At 51.8% G+C, this 25,019-nt stretch overlaps 2 protein-coding genes across 6 annotated transcripts in view; one reads left to right on the top strand and one right to left on the bottom strand.

The window, feature by feature from the left end:
• The first annotated feature begins 703 nt into the window (after positions 1-703).
• The window catches only part of TRIM62 (tripartite motif containing 62), a 34,305-nt gene continuing 9,989 nt past the window's right edge, over positions 704-25,019 (top strand). The window contains exons 1-4 of the mRNA XM_012440419.2: positions 704-1,111; positions 16,870-16,965; positions 22,495-22,751; positions 23,713-23,828. Of these exons, the coding sequence (XP_012295842.1) occupies positions 704-1,111; positions 16,870-16,965; positions 22,495-22,751; positions 23,713-23,828 (877 nt within the window). The remainder of the gene's footprint in view (positions 1,112-16,869; positions 16,966-22,494; positions 22,752-23,712; positions 23,829-25,019) is intronic.
• Positions 16,886-25,019, bottom strand: part of AZIN2 (antizyme inhibitor 2) — a 79,446-nt gene continuing 71,312 nt past the window's right edge. For 2 of the 5 annotated variants that reach the window (XM_064363655.1, XM_064363658.1), the window contains one exon: positions 16,887-17,457. In XM_064363655.1, the coding sequence (XP_064219725.1) occupies positions 16,930-17,457 (528 nt within the window). In that variant the 3' untranslated portion in view covers positions 16,887-16,929. Of the gene's footprint in view, positions 17,458-25,019 lie in introns of all 5 variants that reach the window. The other 3 variants (XM_064363657.1, XM_064363660.1, XM_064363656.1) reach the window with 2 other exon arrangements.

Raw genomic sequence — 25,019 nt, 5'->3', positions numbered from 1 at the left:
CCCGCCCGCTGCGGGGGCGGAGTTGCTTGGGTCCCGCCCACGGGGGCGGGGAGGCAGCCGCGGCCGGCAGCTCGGGTTCGGCTGGTTCCGGGTTGAGAGGCTGCGCTGGACCGAAGCGGTGGCTGCTAAGCCCGCGGGGGTAAGGGGCTGCCCCGGGCCAGGGTTTGGGGCCGGGATCCGGCAGCTGAGTGGGCCGGCACCCCTCCTCTTCTCTGCAGGTCACAGTCAATGTGCGGCTTGGCCTGGCTGCCCCCTCCCCCAGGACTCCCCATCCCCAGCTTCTCGCCCTCCCCCCACCGCCCCCATCCCGGGATTTCGACCCCCTCGAGGGCTCCAACACCCTCCGGGATCCCCTTCTCCCAGCTCCTATCCCTTCGGACTGCCCCGCCCCCTGGAACCTCCGCGCCAGGATCCCCGTCCCTTAGCCGCCCACGGCCTCCTCCCTCCGGCGCCCATCGCTTTGGGCTGCCCACTACCTCGAGACCGCCCTCCCGGGCTGGCGTCCCGGGAAGTCTCAGCTGCGCACCCCTTCCTTGCGTTACCCTCCTCCCGGACAGCACCCCCTCCCTTCTCGGGTAGCTACTACCCCTGCCTGTGCGGGCCTCGTCCCGGCTCCCAGCCCTCGGTGCTGCACCCGACAGCGCCGCGCTCTCTCAGCCGCCCCGCCGCCCCTCGGGCCACCCTCTCTGCCGCCCCCGGCGCCATGGCGTGCAGCCTCAAGGACGAGCTGCTGTGCTCTATCTGCCTGAGCATCTACCAGGACCCAGTGAGCCTGGGCTGCGAGCACTACTTCTGCCGCCGCTGCATCACCGAGCACTGGGTGCGGCAGGAGGCGCAGGGCGCCCGCGACTGCCCTGAGTGCCGGCGCACGTTCGCCGAGCCCGCGCTGGCGCCCAGCCTCAAGCTGGCTAACATCGTGGAGCGCTACAGCGCCTTCCCGCTGGACGCCATCCTCAACGCGCGCCGCGCAGCGCGACCCTGCCAGGCTCACGACAAGGTCAAGCTCTTCTGCCTCACGGACCGCGCGCTGCTCTGCTTCTTCTGCGACGAACCCGCGCTGCACGAGCAGCACCAGGTCACCGGCATCGACGACGCCTTCGAGGAGCTGCAGGTGCGCTGCCCGGCCGGCCTGGGGCGGGGGCGGGGCCGGGCTGGAGGTGGGGCTGGGACGGGGGTGGGGTCAGGGCTGGACTGCGGGGCGGACCCAGTCAGAATGGTCCCGGGGCGGGGCCAACGGCAGGGTCAGGGCCCTATCAGAAGTAACATGGGGCAGGGAGGGGCGGGGCCGCGGCGGGGCGGGGCAGGGGGCGAGGCCTTGGGCAGTCTGTATCTGCGGGATCTGAGACTGACCTGGAGTAGGGGCTTGTCCGTGGTTAGGGAGAGATCCAGGACAGGGATGGGACAGCGGGAACAAGTGAGATCAGAGCTGGACCAGGTACTGGGCTGGAGCAGGGTTGTGGACGGAGCCGAATCAGAGCTGGGCAAAGACAGGGCCACTGTCAGACTGAGGGCGAGGCCACGAGGATAGGACGGTACTAACCCGGGTAGCTGAGCGCTGGCAGGCTGGGGATTCTGTGGGGCAGAGACTGGATCAGATGTGCATCAGGACTAAGGGGAGTACGGGGGCTAGAATGTGCTGGACAGGTGAGGGTGAAACCTAATAGAGGTGTGTAAGTTAGAGCGCCAAACTGCTGAGAAGGCAGGTTTGAGTGCCGAGGGTTAGGCCAAGCTGTATGAGGGGTTGACTGAGATCTGGTCCAGATACTCTACAACAAGTTTAGATTTAAGCCAGAGTAGAGACCAGGTTGAGTGGGGCCAGGACTTGAAAAGTAAAGATTTGAAGAATAAGGTCCAGATGTAAGGTGATTCAAGAAGGGAGGGGCTAGACCTCTAGGAGTCTCCAGGGGTTTTTGATGACCTCTTTGGCTCTGTCCTCCACATCAGGACCTTTGAAGACTAAGTGAAACGGTACATGCAGAGTGACCTAAGCATAGTTGACCTAGAACTTTAATTGGTCTCCCTTAAGACTTCCCGTCTTCACTGACAAACTCCTACTCAACGCTTAAGGCCCTGCTCAGATGTCCTCTCTGTGAAGCCTTCTCCAAGCTCCACTGACTAAATAAATAAATAAATAACTTTAAAAAAGGCATTAGAACTGTATTTCCCCAAATGCCCTCTATTAATACATATGGGAAACATAGTATATTTTTTATACCCACCCCCTTGGAGAATTTTCAGTGTATATTTGCATATTAATAGCTTAGAGAAATCTTGTTGCAAATAAATCTATTTTATTGTGTTTAATAAAATGGTTCCCAAGTTTATTTGGGCCTGGAATCCTTTTTTCAAGCTAAATCACTTAAATCCAGCAGTCCCATGTTACTGGCTTTGGGATATTAGTCAAGCACATAATTCTCCAATGCCAGAGACAGTATCTTATTTCTCCTATCTATGGCCCCAAAGCCTGGTGCAAGGCCTGGCCTACAGTACAGACCAATAAAGGCTGAATTAATGAATGAAAGAATGACCAACCCTGGCCTAAGCTGAACCAGACTGTGGAGCATTTGGAAGCAGAAGGTTTTTGGTTCAAACATTTTGAGAAAATGGAGTAGGCTAACTTGGGAGGTAATGAGCTCTCTGGCAGCAAGATACCCAAACAGGAACTAAATAACTACTTTCCCCCGTATTATAGGGGCTCCCAACCCCTCCACACATGAGTCTGTGAGTAAGCCTGCACCCAGCAGATGCCCATGGGCCTCAGGAGAAATGGCCCATGTTCACCATTGCCCCCTCCCTGTCCCTTTTATCTTGAAACTACAACTGACTCCCTTCCAGTCTAGCTGTCTGAGAATGAAGGCCCCATCAGAGAGTGAGCAAGGGCCTGGGCCTCTGGGACCCTACACAAGTCTTGGCCCTCCACCCCCAGAGCCCTCGTGGTAGGCACTGCTGCTGTCCATCTCCCTGTCTGTGGAGTCACATAAGCAGGAAGAGTTTGAAGGGACTCTGTCTGAAACCATCTGTCCAACCTCTTCATCATGTAGGAGTGGAAAGTGAGGCCTGGAGAGGTGATGTGACTTGCCCAAGGCCACACTTCCAGACAGTGGGAGAGCCAAGGCTAGAGGGCACAGCCTGACCCAGATCCCTCTTCTCTGATCTCCCTGTCTGACTCTCTAGCTTCTGCTTCAGAACCTTAGTTCTCCTGTCTGCAAACCAGGAAATCCAAATTACTGTATGTTGACCTTTTGTACTATATCCCATGACCTGGGGGACACAGGAGAAACTGAACATGTATTACCTACGAATATTGTTGAAATGCTTTCATTATTGGGTCATAAGAAAAAAGGACTGCCACTTGCTTAGTCTCTAGCACACTGTCCTGGGGTTGGGCACACTTGAGTTCCAAACCTGCTGCAGGCACTGTGTGCACACTGGTAAGTCACTTCATGTAAACGTTGATGCTCTGTCTGTACAATGGAGTCAGGATGCTTCCTTCCTACCAGGACTTTCATGAGGCTGACCTGGGATGAACCTGCTATTTGAGGTTCAAAAGCACATAGTAGGGCCTGGAACAACATGCAGCCCACCCTTTCTCTTTCTGCCTATCAGAGCTCATGTCCCCAGCTGAGTAAATGCCCAGACTCTCTCCTCTGGCCCGAGAAGGAGGCCTTCCTATGGTGTGTCCTCTGGGCTTGGCAGTTTGGTGGCAGAGAAATCTGCCTCCCCTCTGGAGAGAATGTGCTCCTGGGTGAGGTTCAAGCCACCCTCCACCCCCACCAGCGTCCCCCTCCATATGGGGAAGCAAGGTTTATTAGCTATTTATGCAGCAGAAATAAGGCTGAACCCATCCTCACACCCCCTTCTCTCCCAGCAATTGATGGAGCTGGGACCCTTCTCCTGCAGAATTACAGACTCAGAGCCGGCAGGGCCATGGAGATCATCTGTGCCATGTCCGCTTGATAGTGGGGAAACAGTAGAGGGAGAGGGAAGAATGGGACTTGCCCAAGGCCTGTAAGCCAGAGGAGGCTGGGCCTATATACTCAGCTGGAGTCTCCCAACACCCTACCTAGCGGTTGGCCTGAAGCTTTTTCAATTATTATATCCGAGGTATCAGAGCAGAGAAATTAAGAGCTCTGCTTTGTACTCAGGTCATCTCAGTCCTGGCTCTACCATTTACTATGTGACTTTAGGAAGATTATTTACCATCTCTGGGCTTTGGATTCTTCATGGACAGCATGGAAGTAATTATATTAGGATTAAATAAGATGATGTTTATAAAAACTTGGTACTGTACTTGTCACCTAGCAGCACTCAATAAATGACAGCTATAGTAGGTCACATTGTACTCAGCACCACTGACATTCAGGGCTAGATAACTGTTTGTTGTGCAGGGCCGTCTTGTGTGTTGCAGGAAGTCTAGCAGCATCCCTGGCCTCTACCCACTAGATGCCAGTAGCAAACTCCACCCACCCCCCAAGTTGTGACAACCAAAACTGTCTCCAAGCATTGGCAAATGTCTCCTGGAGTCAAAATCACCTCTGGTTAAGAAACCTGACCTGGAGAAGTCCTACTCAACTTTAAAACTTCAGCTCAAATATCACCTCCTCTGTGAAGCCTCCCCTGACCTACCAAGCACAATCACTTTGTACTCCAGATGCCATTACAGGGGTCAGATGCTGACATGCTTCGTGTCCTTGGCCACATCACTTTGCTTCTCTAAGGCTCCTTCTCTAAGGGTCATCTATAACATGAGGGTATGACGTTCCTGAGAAGGATGTTGTAAGGGCTGGGGATCCTTTATCAGAAGTGCCTAGTACCATGTCTGGCACGGTGAGCACCCCAGAATTATTTTTAAATATCTTTATTCTTACTATAAAATTAACATAAGAAGAAGAGCTATATAATGTGAAAGTTAAAGTCTCCCATAATCATACCCCATGAAACATGGCAGGAGTTATTATATAGTTCTAAGGATTTTTACGTTACCTGTGTATGTGTGCATGTGCATGTGTGCATGCGTGTGCGTGTGTGTGTGTGTTGGTGTCTTCCTCCTCACCTCCACTGCTGAGTACCTGGACCACTGAGCAAAGCGGAGGAAGGGAGCCCATTTCTAAAGTGACTAGACTCTTGCATTACCTCATTTAATCTTCATAGCACCCTGTGGGATGGGTTATCTATTTCTTTTACTGATGAAGAAACAGACTCAGAGGAATTAGGTGACTCATTTGGTCACCCATCTGGTAAATGGCAGGGCCAAGATTTGAAGCCAGTCTGACTAGGCCACATATAGTCCCTGAGCTGCCTCTGAGGGCTGGGTAATTGTCTCCCAGCCACCTGTCCTGTCCTGTATTGACAGGGCTAGGCTATCTGTGCCAGCTGATGCCCCGAGGGCAGGTGGTTGGGACGTCATTTTGGTCAGGCCAGGCGTGGCATCCGGCTCTCTGGCCATCTCGGGTTCCTAACCCCCAGAGAGGGGATCCAGTTCAGTCTTAGCCACCCCCTCCAGGCTTCATGTGACCGTTGGAGCCCTTCCCAAGGCCTCCTTCATGCCAGCCAAGACAGCAGTGGATCAGCCTTGGACACAAACCCTGGCAGGCAGGGTATGGTGATTCAGTGACTCCAAGGCAGCCACCTGAGGAGGGAGCAGGGCTGGGGGCTGGGTTCAAATATCAACTCTGCTTTCTTCCAGGAGAGGGGGCGGTACCCTCTTACCCAATCTGGGAAATGGAAGTAAGAACTAGCCCTCCTGCTTTATGTGTAAACAGGGAGAAAGAGTTGCTAAACATCCACAGAAATGACAGATTCAAAGGCACTTTATTTTGTAGCATGGACAGGAAGGCAGCTGGGTTGTCTGTGTTCTGGGGAAGTGGCTCTGCTGTTACTTTTCCAAGGAGAGGACAGGATTTCTGTGCCAATGGCAGCCTCTGTGGGGGCAAAGCTGGCTGTGGGTCAAACTCAGAGCTGGCCACTGGCATCTCTGCATCCTTCTTCACAGGTGTCTGGGCAGCCAGGACACCTTGGCTGAACACCAGCCACAGTGTAGAAACTTAGGGCTGACATTGGGGACTCCAAGATATTTATTTTATAGAAAGAAAAAAAGATCTAGTAGGGACCAACAATGACACAATAATGACTCTAAAAAATAATAGCCCAAGTTTTGGGGGCACAAAGTAAGTTACGAGGCACTTACCGTGTGCCAGGTGTTCTGTTATGGGCGTTTGATCCTTACAAAGATTTTTTCGTTCTCTACTCCCTGAGTGGGACTGAGATCAGTACCATCTCACAGATGAAGAAATATGGCCAGGTGCAGTAGCTCACGCCTGTAATCCGAGCATTTTGGGAGGCTGAGGTGGGCAGATCACAAGGTCAGGAGTTCAAGACCAGCCTGGCCAACATGGTGAAACCCCATCTCTACTAAAAATACAAAAATTAGCTGGGCATAGTGGTGTGTGCTTGTAATCCCAGCTACTTAGGAGGCTGAGGCAGGAGAATTGCTTGAACCAGGACCTGAGAAGTGGACGTTGCAATGAGCTGAGATTGAGCCACTGCACTCCAGCCTGGGCTACAGAGCAAGACTCCATCTCAAAAAAAAAAAAAAAAAAGACAGAAACTGAGGCTGAGAGATTCAGTAACTTTCCCAAGATCACACTGCAAGTAGGAGGAAGAGCTGAGATTCAAACTGGTCTTACTGACTCAGAATTCACCCTCCTCCCCACCACACCAACTGCCCCAGGGAGCACCCAAATAGGGAGGAACCTGAGAAACCATCTGGTTGATAACTCTCCCCATTTTGCAGATGGGGAAACTGACTTACCCACGGTTAGACCAGAGCTCAGCTCTCCTCACTCTCAGTCCAGTGGTCTTTTCTCAGTACCATTTGCCTTCCTCACCTCCATCTCTGCTTGAACACTCAGAATGGATGAGGAGGATTTGGAGGTGACTTCTGTCTTGGATTCAGGGATTCATTTAATAATTTCTGAGCTGGGCACAGTGGCTCATACCTGTAATCCCAGCACTTTCGAAGGCCAAGGCCGGTGGATAACCTGAGGTCAGGAGTTCAAGATCAGCCTAGCCAGCATGGTGAAACCCCATCTCTACTAAAAAAAAAAAAAAAAAAAAAAAATTAGCCAGGCACAGTGGTTCATGCCTGTAATCCCAGCTACTTGGGAGGCTGAGGCACAAGAATCACTTGAACCCAGGAGGCAGAGGTTGCAGTGAGCCAAGATCGTGCCACTGCACTCCAGCCTGGGTGGCAGAGAGAGACTCCATCTCAAAAAAAAAAAAAAATACATATATACTTTCTTTAGCCAGTATCTGTGCCACGGCTACAGAGGGCCAGCCCTGTGTTGGGTCCAGGAGAGAGCTACACAAGACCTGGCCCTGTGTGGTCCCGGGAGATAGACCCATAAACTGGTAGGTTACTGTAACTGAGGCTTGCTCTACTGAGCTGAATCCTAAAAGATGTGCTGAGTGCTTTAGGCCAGGGAGCAGAAAGAAAGATGTTTCGGACAGAGGGAATAAAAACATGCGCAGCCACCATGTGGCCTGGTACAGACTGTGCCAGGGACAGGGTTCAAGGCTTTGACAGGCAGGCACGCTCTCCTCTCTCTCTCCCCCAGCCTACCTCTCATTTAATTCTAACAGTAACCCTATGAGATGGATCTCTGTTTTATAAATGGAGAAACTGAGGCTCAGAAACTGTGCCTGACTGAGCACAGTAGCTTACACCTGTAATTCCAGTACTTTGGTAGGTCAAGGCAGGAGGATTGCTTGAGCCCAGAAGTTCGAGACCAGTCTGGGCAACATGGCAAAACCCTGTCTCTACAAAAAATTAGCTGGGCATGGTGGCACGCACGTGTAGTCCCAGTTATGCGAGAGGCTGAGGTAGGAGGATTGCTTGAGCACGGGAGGTTGAAGCTGCAGTGAGCTGTGATCGTGCCACTGCACTCCAGCCAGCCTGGGCAACAGAGTGAGACCCTGTCTCAAAAAAACAGAAAGCCGTGCCTAAGGACCTGGAAGGGGAGAAGGGAAAGGAAGGGGGAGGAAGAAAGGGAGAAAAGGAATATAAATGTATTAACTACCTCTGAATTGTACACTTAAAAATGGTAAACATGATAAATTATATATGTATATTTTACCTCAGTAAAATTTTTTTTAAAAAGAGGCTGAGCCCAGTGGCTTATGCTTCTAATCCAAGCTCTTGGGAGGCCAAGGTGGGAGGATCGTTTGAGGCCAGAAGTTCGAGACTATCCTGGGCAACACAGAGAGACTCCATCTTTATAATAATTTTTTTTTTTTTTGAGTCTCACTCTGTTGCCAGGCTGGAGTCCAGTGGCGCGATCTCAGCTCACTGCAACCTCTGCCTCCTGGGTTCAAGCGATTCTTTGTCCTCAGCCTCTCAAGTAGCTGGGATCACAGGTGTGTGCCACCATGCCCAGCTAATTTTTGTATTTTTAGTAGAGATGGGGTTTCACCATGTTGGCCAGGATGGTATCGATCTCTTGACCTCATGATCCACCTGCCTCAGCCTCCCAAAATACTGGTGTTACAGGCGTGAGCCATCGTGCCCGGCCTCTACAATAAATTTTTTAAAACTATCCAGGCATGGTGCATGCCTGTAGTGCTAGGTACTTTGGAGGCTGAGGCAGGAGGATTACTTGAGCCCCAGGAGTTTGAGGCTGTAGTGAGCTATGATTACACTCCACCCTAAGTGACAGAGTGAGCCCTTGTCTGTAAAAAAAAAAATTTTTTTAATTAGGAAACAAAAAAAGAAACTGTGCGTAAGGTCAGAAAACTCCTAATTGTCCCTGGAGCTGGAACTTGAACTCAGGTTATCTGAGTGTGACCAGGGACAGGCATGGAGGTGAGCACATATTCATGTGGTTCGTTCTGGCTGGAGGGGAGGGTGTGGCGGGAGGAGGTAAGAATGGAAAATCGAGGCTTGACCAGCTCAGGAAGGGCTTTGAATGCTTGAATGTGCACAAGCATGCACACACACACGTACACATATACACATGCATACACACACACGCACATGCATGTACCCGCCGAGCTTGATCCTGAAGATGCTGAGAAGCCAGAAACAGATGTGAGCAGGCAAGTGCAGCCCGGCCAGGCCTGCGTCATGGACCAAGCACTCTGCAGTAGTGTGCAAGGTGGGAGACCCTAGAAGCAGGGAGTGGCCAGATGTTGCCAGAAACTGTGTGGCTGGGAAGTGCACAGGGAGAGTTGAGGCTCGAACACACAGAAGAATTCAGGTCTGTTGGGAGGACCAGGAGCATCCAGTTCTAGGATTGGGGCTGGGGGAGAAAGAGGGAGAGGCAAGTTCAGTTTGTCATGGTTAGGTTTCTGGCATCCCTTGATCAGAGAGGGAAAGAGAGAGCAGTACCTGGGCATGGAGGAAAGGAGAAGCTTGAGCACCTACTGTGTGCAGCACCATGCTGGGCCCTGTCATAGGTGCCATCTCACTTAGCCTTTATCACAACACTGTGAAAGCTTGTGGAGGTGAGCCCTGAGGGAAAGAAGCGAACCGCCCAAGGTCACGCAGTCAGGATGTGAACCCAGGCTTTTCTGATGAAGAGTCCCTGAAGCCAGAGCTGAGATGGCTTTCCACAGCTGCTTTGTCCCCTGGGTCAGAGGGAGGGATGGCCTCACAGCAGGAGAGATCTGGCCTTGGGAACATTTGAGCCCCACCTCTCTGTGCCCCCCAACTCCTCTGTTGCCCCAATCCTGGCTTCTTCATAACAATCAAGAGCCCCAGAGCCACAAAGCTGGCATATTTGCTTAACTGTGTGCTCAGGGCTGTAGCAACTCCACAGCCCCACCCTCTGAGGTGTGTCCTCCCCAGTCACCTCATCCCTCCCTGCCTGCCCCTGCTCTCGTGGGGACCCTGTGGGATTCAACTCTCCCAGGCTGACATTCAAGGCCTCCTCCAGTGCCCACCCCTGCCCCAGCTAGCCCCAACTGGCCTTTCCAGCTTGTGACTCCACCCACCTGTCACATGCCTGGCTGCAGCCATCCCTAACCACCCCCACTTCCTGCACACATGAGGGCGGGCTCCTACCCAGCTAGTTCTCCCCATCTGCAATGCCCTGGCCCATCCTAGAGACTGGAAGGAACCCTGCCCATCCGTCTTCCTTTGTCCTGCCATCAGAAATAGGTCCTTCCTTGAAGCTCCCCCAATTCTGACTCCCAACTTTACATATAATTACTATGATGATAATGACAACTAAGATTCATTGAGCTCACCCTGTATGTCATGTAGGTCATGAATTAAGTCATTTCATTCCCAGAGCAACCCTATGGAGCAGGTGCTGTTAGGTCTTACTTAACAGATTTTGGGCCGGTGGCTCACACCTGTAATCCCAGCACTTTGGGAGGCCGAGGTGGGTGGATCACTTGAGGTCAGGAGTTCAAGACCAACCTGGCCAACATGGTGAAACCCTGTCTCTACTAAAAATACAAAAATTAGCTGGGCATGGTTGGGGGGTGGGGTGTCTGCAATCCCAGCTACTCAGGAGGCTGAGGCAGGAGAATCACTTGAACCTGGAAGGCGGAGGTTGCAGTGAGCCAAGATCACACTGCTACACTCCAGCCTGCTGGGTGACAGAGCAAGACTCTGTCTCAAAAAAAAAAGTCCTTACTTTACAGATTTGGAAACTGAGGTGGAGGGAGGGCACCATGAGCACAGCCAGGTGTTGACAGCTGTCCTGGATCCTAGCAGGCCCTCCGTGTTTATCCTGTTCTTCCTTGTATTTTACCTATTCGAGTTTCTTCCTCCTCAACGAACTGCAAATTCTTCAAGGACCATGTATAGACCCACCCCTGGAGTGGCCGGCACAAAGCCTGACACTCACTGGGTACTCAGAAATTTTTGCTGCATTGAATTGCATGGGAGGCAGGGAGGCCAAGAGATTTTGAACACCAATTTTGGAGCCACTGAGAGCTTTCCCTCTGCCTCTTACTAGCTGTGTGAATTTAGGCAAGCTAACTCTCAAAGCCTCAGTTTCCCCCTCTGTGAGATGGACGCAATAAAGACACTACTAACCTTGTGGATTGTTGTGATAAATAGTTGACAAGATGCCTGTGAAATTTCAACCCAAACCACACCTGCCTCCAGCCCCTCTGGTCTTGAGTCTCTGCTGTTACTGGTATCCTTCCTCGGGGTTAAGCTGTATCAGTTGGGAGTTTATCAGGCTCCAGTTTCCTGTGTGACCTCTCTGCTAGAGTAAAATTTCCAGTTTGTTCTCCTCTGTCAAGCTGTGTGGCCATGGGCCAGGTCAGTCCCTTCCCTTGGGCCTGTGTTTCCTGTTCTGGCAATCCAAGGGGTTGGACCAGATGGTCCCTGCAGCCTCTTCCTGCTCTGGCCATCTGAGAAGGGAGGGAGGGAGGGGCCACCTGGACACAGTGAGGGATGAAGATACAAAGAAGCGACTGGGAAGCTGCACACGGGACACAGTGATTGCTCTGTCTCCCGAGCACACAGGGTGTGCCAGGCTCTATGCCCTGTGAGGCTAAATACTTCTTACTGTTGTCTTCTTTTACCCTCCCAACCCTAGGAGATATGATTATCCCCATTTTTCAGACAAGGCACTGGGGCACAGAGAGGTTAGGTGACATCCTAGGATCACACAGCCTAGTGGGTGGTAGAGCCAGTCTTCTAACAGAAGAAGGAGACACGTTGGAGGGGCAGGGGTGACAGAGCTCAGGCAGCCTTCTAAGTCCTGCCTTCTGGACTCTAGGGTTTAGTTTTCCTACATTAGCTGTTCCCTTGGGCTCTACACCTAGCCCACCCAGGGAACCTTGCCTGCTCAGGGCCCTCTCTCCCCTCCCACCTTTTCAGAGGTAAGCTCTGACCCAGCCTAGCCTCATGCCTGGGCAGGGACATCCTGCAGACTCAGCGAGGCCAGCGGTACGTGGCCCTGTCCTAGGTACTGAGAGTGTGATAATCTCCCCTCTCCATAGTCCCTGCCCTCAAGAACCCACGACCTAGTAGAGGAGTTTTTTGTTTTTTTTTTAAGAGATGGAGTCTCACTCTGTCACCCAGGCTGGAGTGCAGTGGCACGGTCTTGGCTCACTGCAACCCCCGCCTTGGGATGATCTTAGCTGGGATTACAGGCACCTGCCACCATGCCTGGCTAATTTTTGTATTTTTAGTAGAGATGAGGTTTTGCCATGTTGGCCAGGCTAGTCTGGAACTTCTGACCTCAGGTGATCCATTAGCCTTAGCCTCCCAAAGTGCTGGGATTACAGGCGTGAGTTAGCTACCGCACCTGCCCTAGTAGGGGAGATTGACAGGTAACCTTGCAATTAAAACGCAGTGTGTGCCATCAGGGTACAAGTGTGGGACACTGTGCACACAGAGTGCACAGTGGCTGAGAGGTAGATGTTGAGGAGCTGGGCTGAGTGCTACAATTCTCCCCCTGCCACCGTGCCACTGCACTCCAGCCTGGGTGACAGAGCGAGACTCCGTTTCTTTAAAACTCTGAGGACATCACAGAGTTTGAGACATGGACTACCAGGAGAGGTGACATTTGATCTGAGTTTTGAGAGATGTGCAAAGGCCTAGAGAACCCTGCAGGTCACTCAGTGTGTCTGGAGCAGTACTGTCCACTACAGCTCTCTGGGAGAATGGACAGTTCTGTGTCTGCACTGTGTGACACAGCAGCCCATGTGGCTAGCAAGCACTTGAAATGTGGCCAGTGCAACTGAGAAACTGAATTTTCCATTTTATTTCATTTTAATTAATTGTTACTTAAATAGCCACGTGTGTCATATTGGACAGCACAAGTCTGGACCAAGAGCTAGGACTGGAGAGGAAAAGGTCGGGGCCAGCAGTGAAGAGCCTTGAATGTCACCCTAAGGCTTTCTGCCTTTCTTCCCAGACAACGTGGAAATCCTGCGGACAAACACAATGGGGAAAGTGACAGGGGAAAGCATTTATAGATCTGCCCTTTAGAACAATCACCACAACTGCTGTGCAGGGCACTTGGAGCAGCGGGAGAGCTAGAGGCAGGGAGGAGCCTGGGGCCACAGTCTAGAAAAGAAGTGATGAAAACCAAACCAGAGGCAGTAGGCATAGAGAGGAGAGAACAAATTCCAGAGCAAAGCTGGTGACTGACTGGATTGGTTTGGAGGCAGTAGGAATCAAGGATGACTCCCACTCCGAGGTTTCTGGCTGGGATGGAGTTGGGGGAGGGGTGCCCTTCACTGAGATGGGGAATATGGGGAGAGGAGCAAGTCTGGGATCTCCTAACACGATCGCAGCATTCTCTGTGATGTAAGTGTCTGTGTCCCTGACTGTCACCCCAACACATGTACACCTCATGGCATCATGTTTGAGACTCATCCCTCACCCCTCTCCGCATCCCTGACACAGCACCATGTGGGGCCCAAGGTCTCGGCACATGTTTGTGGAATGGGCAAATGAGTATTCTGATTCTCTCAGGATCTAGAAGGAAGGAGCAAGCCTACTGTCCTCTTTCCCTGACTCCAAAATCAGAGGAGGAATTCATCCAGGTCCCTCGAGTGCCCTGAGTGATGTGAGGAACACAACCTCCAAGGCACTTTCTCAGAAACACTGAAGAGCTGCCTGGGTGGTGGGTCTTCTGTGGACCCCTGGGGACCACCATCGGGGAGAATTGTAGCACTCAGCCCAGCTCCTCAACATCTGCGTCTCAGCCACAGTGTCCCAGCCTGGACAGCCCAAGGCTGTCGGGGGAACCTGAGGAGCAGTCTTTCTATTCTCTTAGGCAAATAAGATTCTCTGCTCCAAGGACTGCTTCTGCTCAAGCTGCACATGAATGTTAGGAATGGCTTTCAGCTGTTAGTAACAGAGCCGTGGCTGAAGTAGCTGCAGTCAAATGGAGTGCATTTCTCTCTCATGTAAGACAAGTCTCTAGGAAAGGCTCCAGGTGGCGTGTGCTGTAGCAGGTTGCACTGGCTCCCAAGAGCTGACTGTGTGCATCTCATCCCAATACCGTATTCAACTACTTCACACTGATAGCTTGAAATCCACTTGAGTGGGAGCATTTACACCATGGAAATTGGTAAACACTGTTGGGGCTTTAAAAAAAAAAGTTTTACTCAGCCAGCCAGCTTTCCAGCATGACACTGAGTAAAGCGCTGGTGTGGCAGCCCCACGGTTATCAGGGACTCAGGTTCCTTCTTCCTTATGCTCTTCTGGTTTCAGCTTGTGACTTGAGTCTTTACAGTTGCCTCATGGCCTGAGATGGCTGCCAGAGTTCCAACCATTGCACCTGCATAGGCTCTCTAAAACAAGCTGCTTGTGTTTTTCTATCTTACCCCTGTTTTCGTGGCTAGCTCCTCCTCATCCTTCTGGTGTTACCTTCTCAGAGAAGCCTTCCCGGCCACCCTACCTAAAATCCCCTCCATCCCACGCTGCTTTATTTTCTCTGGAGGACACACCATATTGGTAACCTCGCTTCTTTATTATTTTTGTTTGTTGTCTGTCTTCCCCACTAGATTAGTCGCTATGGTCAGGGACTGTGTCTGTCTTGCCTCTGCCGTATCCCAGTGTCTCAACAGTGCCTGGTACATAATAGTTGCCCAAGAAATTTTGTTAAATGAATAACTGGTAGTAATCAAAGATAATTTTGTCTCCTGCATTCTTCCATCGGCCTGTCATCATGACCATTTTCCCGTGTTGCTCCCTAGTCTGTAAAATTAATTGAACTAGACATTGACCGAGGCCCTCCCTGGTCTGACAAGCTGGATGAGTGGGAGGGAGGTGGATGTGAACAGGTAAGTCAGCCTTCCTGGCACCGCTCACAGCCCAGGCTGACTGGGGAACTCAGGGGCCACTTCCAGGAATTTCATTCACACAGCAAGCTTCATCAGTCCTATCTCAGTGCCAGGTTGTTGATGGGTGTGGAAAGGGGGCAGTAGGAGCTGCCCTGGAGGACTCGTGGGCTAATATGGGGATGAAGAAGAGACAGACGGGAGAACAACCGATGATAATACAATGGGCTAGATTCCCAATGCATGCAGACAGCTGGACTCTGTGCTGGGGAGCACTCACCTCCACACCCCATTTATCACTTGACAAATAATCACTGAGGCCCTGGGCATGTGGCAGGGAACAAGATAGGCAAGATTCCTTCTCTCATGAAACTCACATTCTAGTGAGGAGACAAGCAATAAACACAGTCAAATACGTTCAGACAGCAGAAGGTGCAAGAAGACCGTGAATCCAGACACATGACAGGGTATGAGGAGGCGCCACTGTGCGTGGGGTGGTCAGGCAAGACTCTTCAAGGCGGCGGCATCTGAGTTAAGTTAATGATACAAAGGAGTCACCATGGGAAACTCTGAGGTGGAGGCCACCAGCCAGAGGAAATAGCCAGAGCACAGTCTGAAGGTTGGAAGGAGCTCAGGATGGTGGAGGCACAGGAAGAAGACCACTGGCTGGATGGGAGTGATGGGGGAGGGTGATGGAGACAGAGGCGGGATCCCAGGTGCCCCAAACTCAGCAATCGAGATGAACAGCATTTAATGCAATATTTCTTAAATCAAAATTAATGCAAAAAAAACCCATAATGAACAAAATATCAACATTTCAAATAAGGCTAGGATCACTAACTGCTCTGCTGAGCCACAGTGGTACCTGAGACAAAGAAAAAAATCAGTGATGCTGATCATGTTTTTATTTAAAATGTTGATATCTTGTCTGTTGTGGATTTGTTGTTATTCAACACGGGAGTCATCATGGTAGAAAACGTGTCACCTGGCATCAAGATCATGGTCTCCACAACCAGGCTGCCCGGTGTCCCAATTCCTTCCTTACCCTTATGCTTATCTGTATGCTTTGGGGCCAGCTTCTTGACATCTATATTCCTTTTCCTCCATCAGAAGATGGAGATAATAATCATGCCCCACTTAGGGTTACTGAGAGGCTCAAGTGAATTAATAGAAGCAAAGCGCTAAGAACAGTGCCCAGCGCACTGTAGCCCTCAGAGAATGTTGGCAGCTAGTCTGTAGCAATGGGCTGGTACAGTTTTGATTCCTTAGAGCAGCGGTCCCCAACCTTTTTAGCACCAGGGACCAGCTTTGTGGAAGACCATTTTTCCACAGACCACAGTGGGTGGGGCGGGATGATGGTTTCAGTATGATTCAAGCACATTACATTTATTGTGTACTTTATTTCTATTACTATTTCATTGTAATATATAATGAAATAATTTCACAACTCACCATAATATAGAATCAGTGGGAGCCCTGAGCTTGTTTTTCTGCAGCTGAACAGTCCCATCTGGGGGTGACAGGAGACGTGATAGATCATCAGGCATTGGATTCTCATAAGGAGCCGGCAACCTAGATCCCTCACATGTGTAGTTCACGCTCCTATGAGAATCTAATGTCACCACTGATCAGACAGGAGGCAGAGTCAGGTGGTAAGGCCAGCGACTGGGGCGGCTGTAAATACAGATGAAGTTTTGCTCCTCCCAGCCACTGCTCATCTCCTGCTGTGTGGCCGGGCTCCTAACAGGCCACAGACCCGTACCCATCTGTGGCCTGGGGGTTGGGGACCCCTGCCTTAATTCTAAGTGGGGATCCAGGGCCAAGTGTGAGGAGCGGAAGAGTGTATATGGAGGTTGATTGTCACAGAAGCCTCTAGGATGGCCAAAGAGGAGGAGGCTGTCGCAAAGATGCAGGTGAAAGATAGGAACGGATTCTGGAAGTATTTAGGAGACAGACTCTACAGGACTTGCTGGTGGCTGAACTGTGACGGGAGACAAGTGTTGGAGGTTGGGGACAGAGGCCAGGCTAACCCCCAGGCCCGGCAGTGGTCAGAGCTGAATGCCTGGGCCAGGCATGGCCTCTGCCCCCATCCCAGCCCTTTGTGTGTTTCAGAGGGAGCTGAAGGAGCAACTTCAGGCCCTTCAGGACAGCGAGCGGGAGCACACCGAGGCGCTACAGCTGCTCAAGCGACAGCTGGCGGAGACCAAAGTAAGTGTCACCTGGGCGCGGGAGGCGGGGCCGGCAGAGATGAAAGGGGGGCTTCGAGGGGCGGGGCCAGCTGGGGAAGACGGGCGGGGCCTCGGGTGTGCAGTGGAAACCAGGCTTCGCGGAGCCAAACCTGGAGTGACAAGGGCAGGGTGGGGAAGAGGGTGGGGCTTCTGTGAAGTTAAATGGGGCGGAACCCACCCCCTCATGACTGAGGGCAAGGATCTGAGCTGGTCCCTGGGTTAAGGATAAGGCCATTTCTCCCTTCCGACTTTGAGTGGAAGTTGAGGCAGTTCCAGGGACCCTCCGGAAACCCCTGGCATCCTGAAGGGCTGGGGAATGTGCCCAGTCTCTTTTTCTTCTCCCTTTGTTAAAAACTCCCAAGCCCGATGTGGTAACACACACTTGTAGTCCCAGTTTCTTCGGAGGCCGAGGTGAGATGATGGCTTGAGCCCAGTTCGAGACCAGCCTGGGCAATACAGCCAGACGCCTTCTCTGCAAAAATAAATAAATAAATAAATATTAATATAGCCAGGCGTGGGGCACATGCCTGTAGTCCCAGCCACTCTGGAGAATGAGATGGACGGGAGGATTGCCTGAGCCCAGGAGTGTAAGGCTGCAGTAAGCCATGATCATGCCAATGCACTCCAGCCTGGGTGACAGAGTGATACCCTGTCTCTAAAATGAATATATGAATGAATGAGCCCATTACCTGGGATTCAATCCTGAACATGTCCCCTCAAAGCCCTCCAGATGTGGCCCAGCCCTGGTATCGTCTCCCCTTAAGCTCAGGCCATGGGATAGGGACTCTGAAAGGTAGGGTCAAACTCTGCAGTCTCTGGCTACAGTGGTTTGGGAAATACATAAACAAATAAACCTTCCCACTGACTTAAGAAGGACATGGGTTCTGATCCCACCACTAACTCACTGGGTGACTTTGGGTACATTGCATGCTTTTCTGGGCCCCTAGTCTTCCCATCTGTCCAGTAGGGACTGCCAGGCTCAGTCCAGCACTCTGGGACTAGAAGGTGCCCAGTGGAGTCCCCACTGTACAGAGTGACTCTGTGTAGTGAGGTAATTTCAGGCTGGCCCCACTTTGTCAGCAGGAGCTGCAGCGGAGCCTTAGGAATGTGCCGGGCCTCTGGAGGTCATCCTGGGCCTGGAGACCCCACTGGAAACCCAGATCTGTGCCCTAGCTTGGCCACCAACCCACTGTGGGGTCTCAGGAAGGTCATGACAAATAATTCTTCATAGAACATTCCAGAGTGCCTCTGGGCAGGCCTCTTAGTGGGCAACAGATGGTAAACAGTCACAGGATCCTGGCCTCATTGCTTTTCGAAGCCTCAGTTTCCCCATCTGTCTGGTGATTCTGTACCTCTTGGATGATGAGAAGCAAATGGAAGCCTCTCTCTGGATGAGAGGGGAGTATTATGGGCTGTTCCTTCCCTCCAGCAGCACTCTCTTCTCTTCTCTCCATGCCCCCGCCCTTTGTTTTTCTCCACTGACCTCTTCCTCCCCCGCTTTCCTGTCCATCTGTCTGCCTCTGGGGGGTCCTATGGGACCACGTCCCCCTCCAGTTCCCCCAGCCCCACTTCCTGTCTGGACTGGGGTGTTTATATAAGAAATGCCTATGGATGCTTTGGAGGTCATATTTCACCTGGTGCCTTACTCTGCTTTCCTGCTGCGCCTGCCCCTCCAATGGCCCAGCCTGAGGGCCTGTCTGCTCTCCCTCCTCAGGCCCTGTGTTTTCCTTGGTCGGTACCCTGGTGGGGTGATGCATTCTTGGCAGGGTGTTTTTCCGAAAGGGCCCCAGCGCCTCCAGGCCCCAGGGTGTTCCAAGGGATGTGGTGGGTTGGGGTGGGGGCTGTTTCCCCAGCCACGGCGCTGAAGAGAGGGGGTTGGGGAAAGGGTGACTCTGCCCTAGAAAGAACTAGAATAAATGGGGCACACCAGTTGAGCAGAACTTTTCTTTGTGCTGAGAATCATGTTCACCTTTATTGTCCTGCCAACCCTACAGAATGTCACCTCCACAAGAGCTGGACTCCCTGAAACCTGACATAGCGGCTGGCACACAACAAGTAGTTATTTAAAATACATGAGTGAAAAGAAAGAAAATCGGCCAGGCACATTGGCTCATGCCTGTAATTCCAGCACTTTGGAAGGCCAAAGTGGGCGGATCACCTGAGGTCAAGAGTTCGAGACCAGCCTGGCCAACATGGCGAAACCCTATCTCTACTAAAAATACAAAAATTAGATGGGCATGGTGGCAGGCACCTGTAATCCCAGCTACTGGGGGAGGCTGAGAAAGGAGAATCGCTTGCCCAGGAGGCAGAGGTTGCAGTGAGCCAAGATCACATCACTGCACGCCAGCCTGGGCAACAAGAGCAAAACTCCAAAAAAAAAAAAAAAAAAAAGAAGGAAGGAAAGAAGGAAGGAGAGGGAAATCATCATCCCCGGTAGGAACTATTGTTATCTCAATTTTATCAGTGAGGAAACTGAGGCACAGAGAGGTTGAGGGACCAGCCTGAAGTCCCATGCTAGTAAATGGCAACTTGGGAGCTTACCATCCAGTCCTGTCAGAGCCCAGTGCATATTCCAGCTGGGATATCTCCTGAGGTTCTCAAAGAGCTACAGCTTTGTGGTCAGCAAGCCGGGTACGTCAGCAGGACTCATAGGGAATGTCCTTGGAGCTCCAGGGGTGGCTGTCATTCTGATATTCCACTGCTGGCTGCCCTGTCCCTGCCTTTCCCCCTTTCCCTCCCATCCTCCCTCGTCCTGGGAACATTGAAACCCCAGCCTAGAAAGAAGACAGAGCCTGAAGCCAAATCTGTGGAGCAATCTCAGACAAGACTCTCCCCTCATTCCCTCCTTCACCCCTGAACCAACTCCTGATTGCCAGCCTTGTGCCAGGCCCGGGGATGGGCACAGGGGTGCAGAGCTGAGGAAGATGTCATTCCTACCCAGGAGGGGCTCACTCACTAGCCAGGGAGACAGAAAATGTGGGACAATGTATTAAAACTGTTGACAAAAGGCTCTGGGAACATCCAACTGCCTGGAAGAGAGAAAAGTTATCTCCAAGGAGGTAACTTTTAAGCTAGGTCTTGCAGGATGAGTAGGAGTTTGCCAGTTGAATACAGGGTTTGGGTAGGGTCATTCTAGGCAGGTGTTGTTGCAATGCAGTGGCACTAGGGAAATAAGCTAGGTAACCCTAGCTTATTTGAGAAGGGCCTTGAATTGAGAAGGGCCTTGAATCCCAGACTAAAGAGTTCAGCATTTTACTACGCATCAAGAAGCTAAGGAAGGTTCCTAAACTCAGGATCATCCGTGATCCAGTTGGCACTTCAGAAGGATCACTCTGACAGTGAGTTTGCCAGCAAAGACAAGAGTTGACGTGTAGACCAAGTGAGTTGGAAAGACCTGAGGGACCCCAGGGGGATGTGTTGGGGAGACCGTTGGAAAAATGGGTGTGGCACTTAGGAGACAGGCGAGGCCATCCACATGGACTTGGGAACCATCCTTAAGGCAGTTCGAGTTGAAGACGAGGGCGGGTGTGGAGGGTGAGGATGGAAGGCGCTGACCTGGATGAGTCCCAAGGAACATGGGAGGCAGAGAGGCGGCAGCCACAGAGATGGGAGGCAAAGCAGAACTTTCAATTAGGAGAGAGTGGCCAGTGGGCTAAGTGCTGCTGCAGAGTAGTCTAGGAGGAGCCAGAGGAGCAGCTGTGGAATCTGGGTGCCTGTGGAGGGCAGCTCCAGGTGGTGCAGGGATAATGGACCCCAACTTCCCCATCAGCAACATGCCACTGCAGAAACCTCAGCCCTCCCCAGATGAGGGGGCTCAGGAAGGCCACAGCAGCCTGGCCGTGCGCCCCCAGCCTCTCCTCCGCCCCCTCTTTGTCTGCCTGGCGTTCTGGGTGGGCATGCGCAGCGAGCCTGGCCGGCCGTCAGCAGTTCTTCCTGCAGGCCAGCAGCCACCTTGGGGAGGGAACAGGCCCTAATTGAGCTTTTGTGGAGCCTCCCACAGAGCCCTGGGCACTGAACGCAGTGGGGTTTCCTGACTCCATGAACTCCCAGCCAGAATCCCATAAAGTAAAATTGCAGAGGCAGGCCCCACATGCTGCTGCAGCCTGGCCGCACTCCTATAGCCCGTGTCATCCTGATGCTAAGCCTTTACTCACGCGGCTCCCTCTGCCTGCTCCCTCCACCCCCAGCTGACATCCTGCCCATCCCTCAATCCCTGGCTCAGAAGCCGACTCTCACTGAAGACTTCCAGGACACGCTTATTAGAAATGCACTCTTCAATAAGAGTGCAACCAGGCTCTTTCTCTGCGAGTTGGGCTGTGTCACAACAATAGCCCCTCATTTCATCTTCACCACAATGCAGTTTTTGTTACCTCTTTCACAGATAATGAAAACTAAGTTCATAGATCTAGGCAACTGACGTTGCCACAGCTAGAGACCAAAAGCTAGAATCCTTACGCAGGCTGTTGGGCACCAAACCTGTGCCCTTCATACTCCACCATTCCTGAGCCTCACGGTGCCCGTGGAAGCAGAGAGAACCAGGGAAGTTCATGCTTACCTCCCTGATTCTGTCCATAAACACCAGTTCCTATTCCTTAGCCAGAGGGTCCTAGAGGTAACAGGACAGAGTGAGTGACCACCAAGGTTTTCCCAGCATGTTGCAATTTACAAGGCTCTTTGATGTCTGTGATCTCCTTTTCATCTTTCCTTGAGCCCCATGAATGAGCTCCATGAATGATTTCTTTAAAGGGCTCATGTCTGTAATCCCAGCACTTTGGGAGGCCGAGGCAGGCAGATCACCTTAGGTCAGGAGTTCGAGACCAGCCTGGCCAACATGGTGAAACACCATCTCTACTGCAAATACAAAAATTATCCCCAGGCATGGTGGCAGGCTCCTGTAATCCCAGCTACTAGGGAGGCTGAGTCAGGAGAATCACTTGAACCCAGGAGGCAGAGGTTACAGTAAGCTGAGATCATGCCATTGCACTCCAGCCTGGGTGAAAAGAGCAAAACTCCATCTCAAAAAATAATAATAATAATAAAAGAGAAACAATTAAAGACTTCACTATGTCCCTGAGAGAACTCAACATCTTCACCCTGCCCCCAGCCCTCACTCCAGCTCCCTCATCCCTCCTACCCCCAAGCCAGAAACCTGGGCGTGATCCCCAGCTCCTTTCTCTCCTGCACCCCTCTAGCCAATACAGCAGGGTCAAAGAGGCTGCCCTCTAGATGTTTTTCAAACCGTATTCCTCACCATTATTGCTGCTCCTCTAGTCCAAGCCTCATTGTCTCACCGTATTCTATGTGGCCCATTTCATTAGCTATTTAATGGGCCACATAGCACATGCCTGTCCTTGCCGACCACCATGCCTCTGTGTGTGCCATTCCCCCCACCACGCGTGCCTTTCCCACCCTTGCCTCTCTACATGTCAAGTCTCTCGGTTTCCTCCTCCCACCCAGAGCTCACCCGATCTGCTCCCCCGGCATAATTCCTGACAACTGTCCCCCACAGTCTTCCACCAAGAGCCTGCGGACCACTATTGGCGAGGCCTTTGAGCGGCTGCACCGCCTGCTTCGAGAGCGGCAGAAGGCCATGCTGGAGGAGCTGGAGGCGGACACGGCCCGCACACTGACTGACATCGAGCAGAAAGTCCAGCGCTACAGCCAGCAGCTGCGCAAGGTGCAGGAGGGAGCCCAGATCCTGCAGGAGCGGCTGGCCGAAACCGACCGGCACACCTTCCTGGCTGGGGTGGCCTCACTGTCCGAGCGGTAAGTGCCACCTGCCAGGGGCCCTCCCCGGCTGGACATCCCTTCCCCGACCCATGCTGGGCAGTGGGAGTGGAGGCAGATGGCATCCTTAGCAGAGAATTCTTTCACTCAAATCTTCATCAAACATTTACGGGGCATCTGCTATGGGTGGGAACATGAAGCCAATGAGGCTTGAACTAGAGGAGCAGCAGCATGTTTGAAAAACATCTAGAGGGCAGCCTCTTTGACCTTGCTCCATTGGCTATAGGGGTGCAGGAGAGAAAGGAGCTCGGAATAAAGACTTTGCGTATTTATATCACTATATATGCAATACATTCTGTGTACATTATGGATAGTAGGTAACATTCTATAGTGTTTAAAATCATATATTCTAAATATATATTATTTTATTTATGATACTGTTGGCATTACACGTTATTATATAAAACCTTTATATTACTGTAACTCTCTCAGTCCCTTTGAAAGTAGTTACCACTGTCATTGCATGCATGTAGAAACTGAGGCTCAGAAAAGCTACATCCATTGGCCAAGGCCCCCCCATGTGGTAAGTGGTGGAGCCAGGATTCAAGCCTAGATCTCTGTGACCCCAAAGCCTCCCTTAGTAGTAACAACACTTAGTCTTTGGTTTGCTGGTGATCAAGGCTGATCCCTAACATCATGACTTTGGCGTTGATCAGGAGCCAAGCACTGTGCTGAGCATCTGTATGTGTTATGCCATGTCATTCTTACAAAAAGCCTAAAAGGCTGATGCTAGCGTAGCACCCATTTTAAAGATGAGAAGACCAAGGGAATGGTTAGAGAGGCCAGAAGCAGCACAAGCAGGCACTTGAATCTGAGTCCCACAGACTTCTCGTTCATGACCACGTCCTATGTGAGCTGCCGTGAAGGTGGCTGCAGGGCCCCTGGCATTGGGGCAGGAATCCAGTCCCTGGTGCAGCCCCCTCTCCTGCTGTCCTTCCAGGCTCAAGGGAAAAATCCACGAGACCAACCTCACATATGAAGATTTCCCGACTTCCAAGTACACAGGCCCCCTGCAGTACACCATCTGGAAGTCCCTGTTCCAGGACATCCACCCAGGTAAGGCATGGGTTATCATGGGCCAGAGCTAAGTGGGGCATGGCCCAGCCCAGCCCAGCCCAGTGTCCTAAACACAGCGTGGGGCAGTGGGGAGGAAGGAGCAGAGGGCCTTGCTGAGCACCTCATGTGTTCCAGGGCCCGTCCTGGGCACCTGCACAATCACTCAGCTCAGTGAACCCTCACAAAACCCCATAAGATGGCCGGGCACAGTGTCTCACACCTGTAATCCCAGCACTTTGGGAGGCCGAGGTGGGTGGATCACAAGGTTAGGAGTTTAAGACCAGCCTGGCCAACATGGTGAAACCCCGTCTCTACTAAAAATACAAAAATCAGCCGGGCATTCTGGTGCCACTTGAAATCCCAGCTACTTGGGAGGCTGGGGCAGGAGAATTGCTTGAACCCAGGAGGCGGAGGTTGCAATGAGCCAAGATCGAGCCACTGCACTCCAGCCTGGGTAACAGAGCAAGACTCCATTTTGGAAAAAAAAAAAAAAAGAAAAAATCCATGAGATAGGTTCCATTAGCAAACCCATTCTCCAGATGAAATGACTGAGGCCTGGACACTTCATAGACTCCTTCTATACAATGGGTATATAACAGTTCACACTAGGAACTGTTCTAGGTGCTGGAGGGACCACAGTGAGCAAAACAGGCAAAAATCCCTGCCCTCATGCATCTTACATCCTAGGGTGTGAGAGAGAAAGTAGACAAAAGTAAATCAGAAAAATACGGAGCATATTAAGTACTGACAATAATAAGGATAGGGGTTTGGGGAAGGTGAAACAGGATGGGGATTTTAGACAGGGTGTCCAGGAAGCAGTCTGCACTGAGAAGGAGGCATTAGAGTCAAGGGCTGAAGGAGAGTGAGCCACGAAGGATCTGGAGGAAGAGTGTTCTTGGCATGGGAACAGCAAGTGCAAAGGCCCTGAGGCAGGAGCACATCTCACTCTCACCAGTCTCCTTGCTGTTTCCGAGGCAGGAAGAGCAAGGAGGCTAACGTGGCTGGAGGAAGATGAGTGAGAAGGAGAGTGAAGGTAAAGAGGTAGAGAAGGTAGCAGTGGCCAGACCACGAGGGTCTGCAGGCCATTGTGAGAACTTTGGATTTTATGCTGAGTGAGATGAGAGCCAATGGAGGGCTTGGAGCAGTAAAGTGACGTGAGCTGGTTTAAGGTTTTTTGTTTTTTGGTTTTTT

This window comes from Aotus nancymaae, unplaced genomic scaffold (genome assembly GCF_030222135.1).
Source record: "Aotus nancymaae isolate 86718 unplaced genomic scaffold, 86718_ANA_hifiasm-v0.15.2.pri h1tg000053l, whole genome shotgun sequence".
Lineage (NCBI taxonomy): Eukaryota > Metazoa > Chordata > Mammalia > Primates > Aotidae > Aotus > Aotus nancymaae.
Note: the sequence above shows the minus strand (reverse complement) of the source record. Positions and strands in the feature narration are given on the sequence as shown.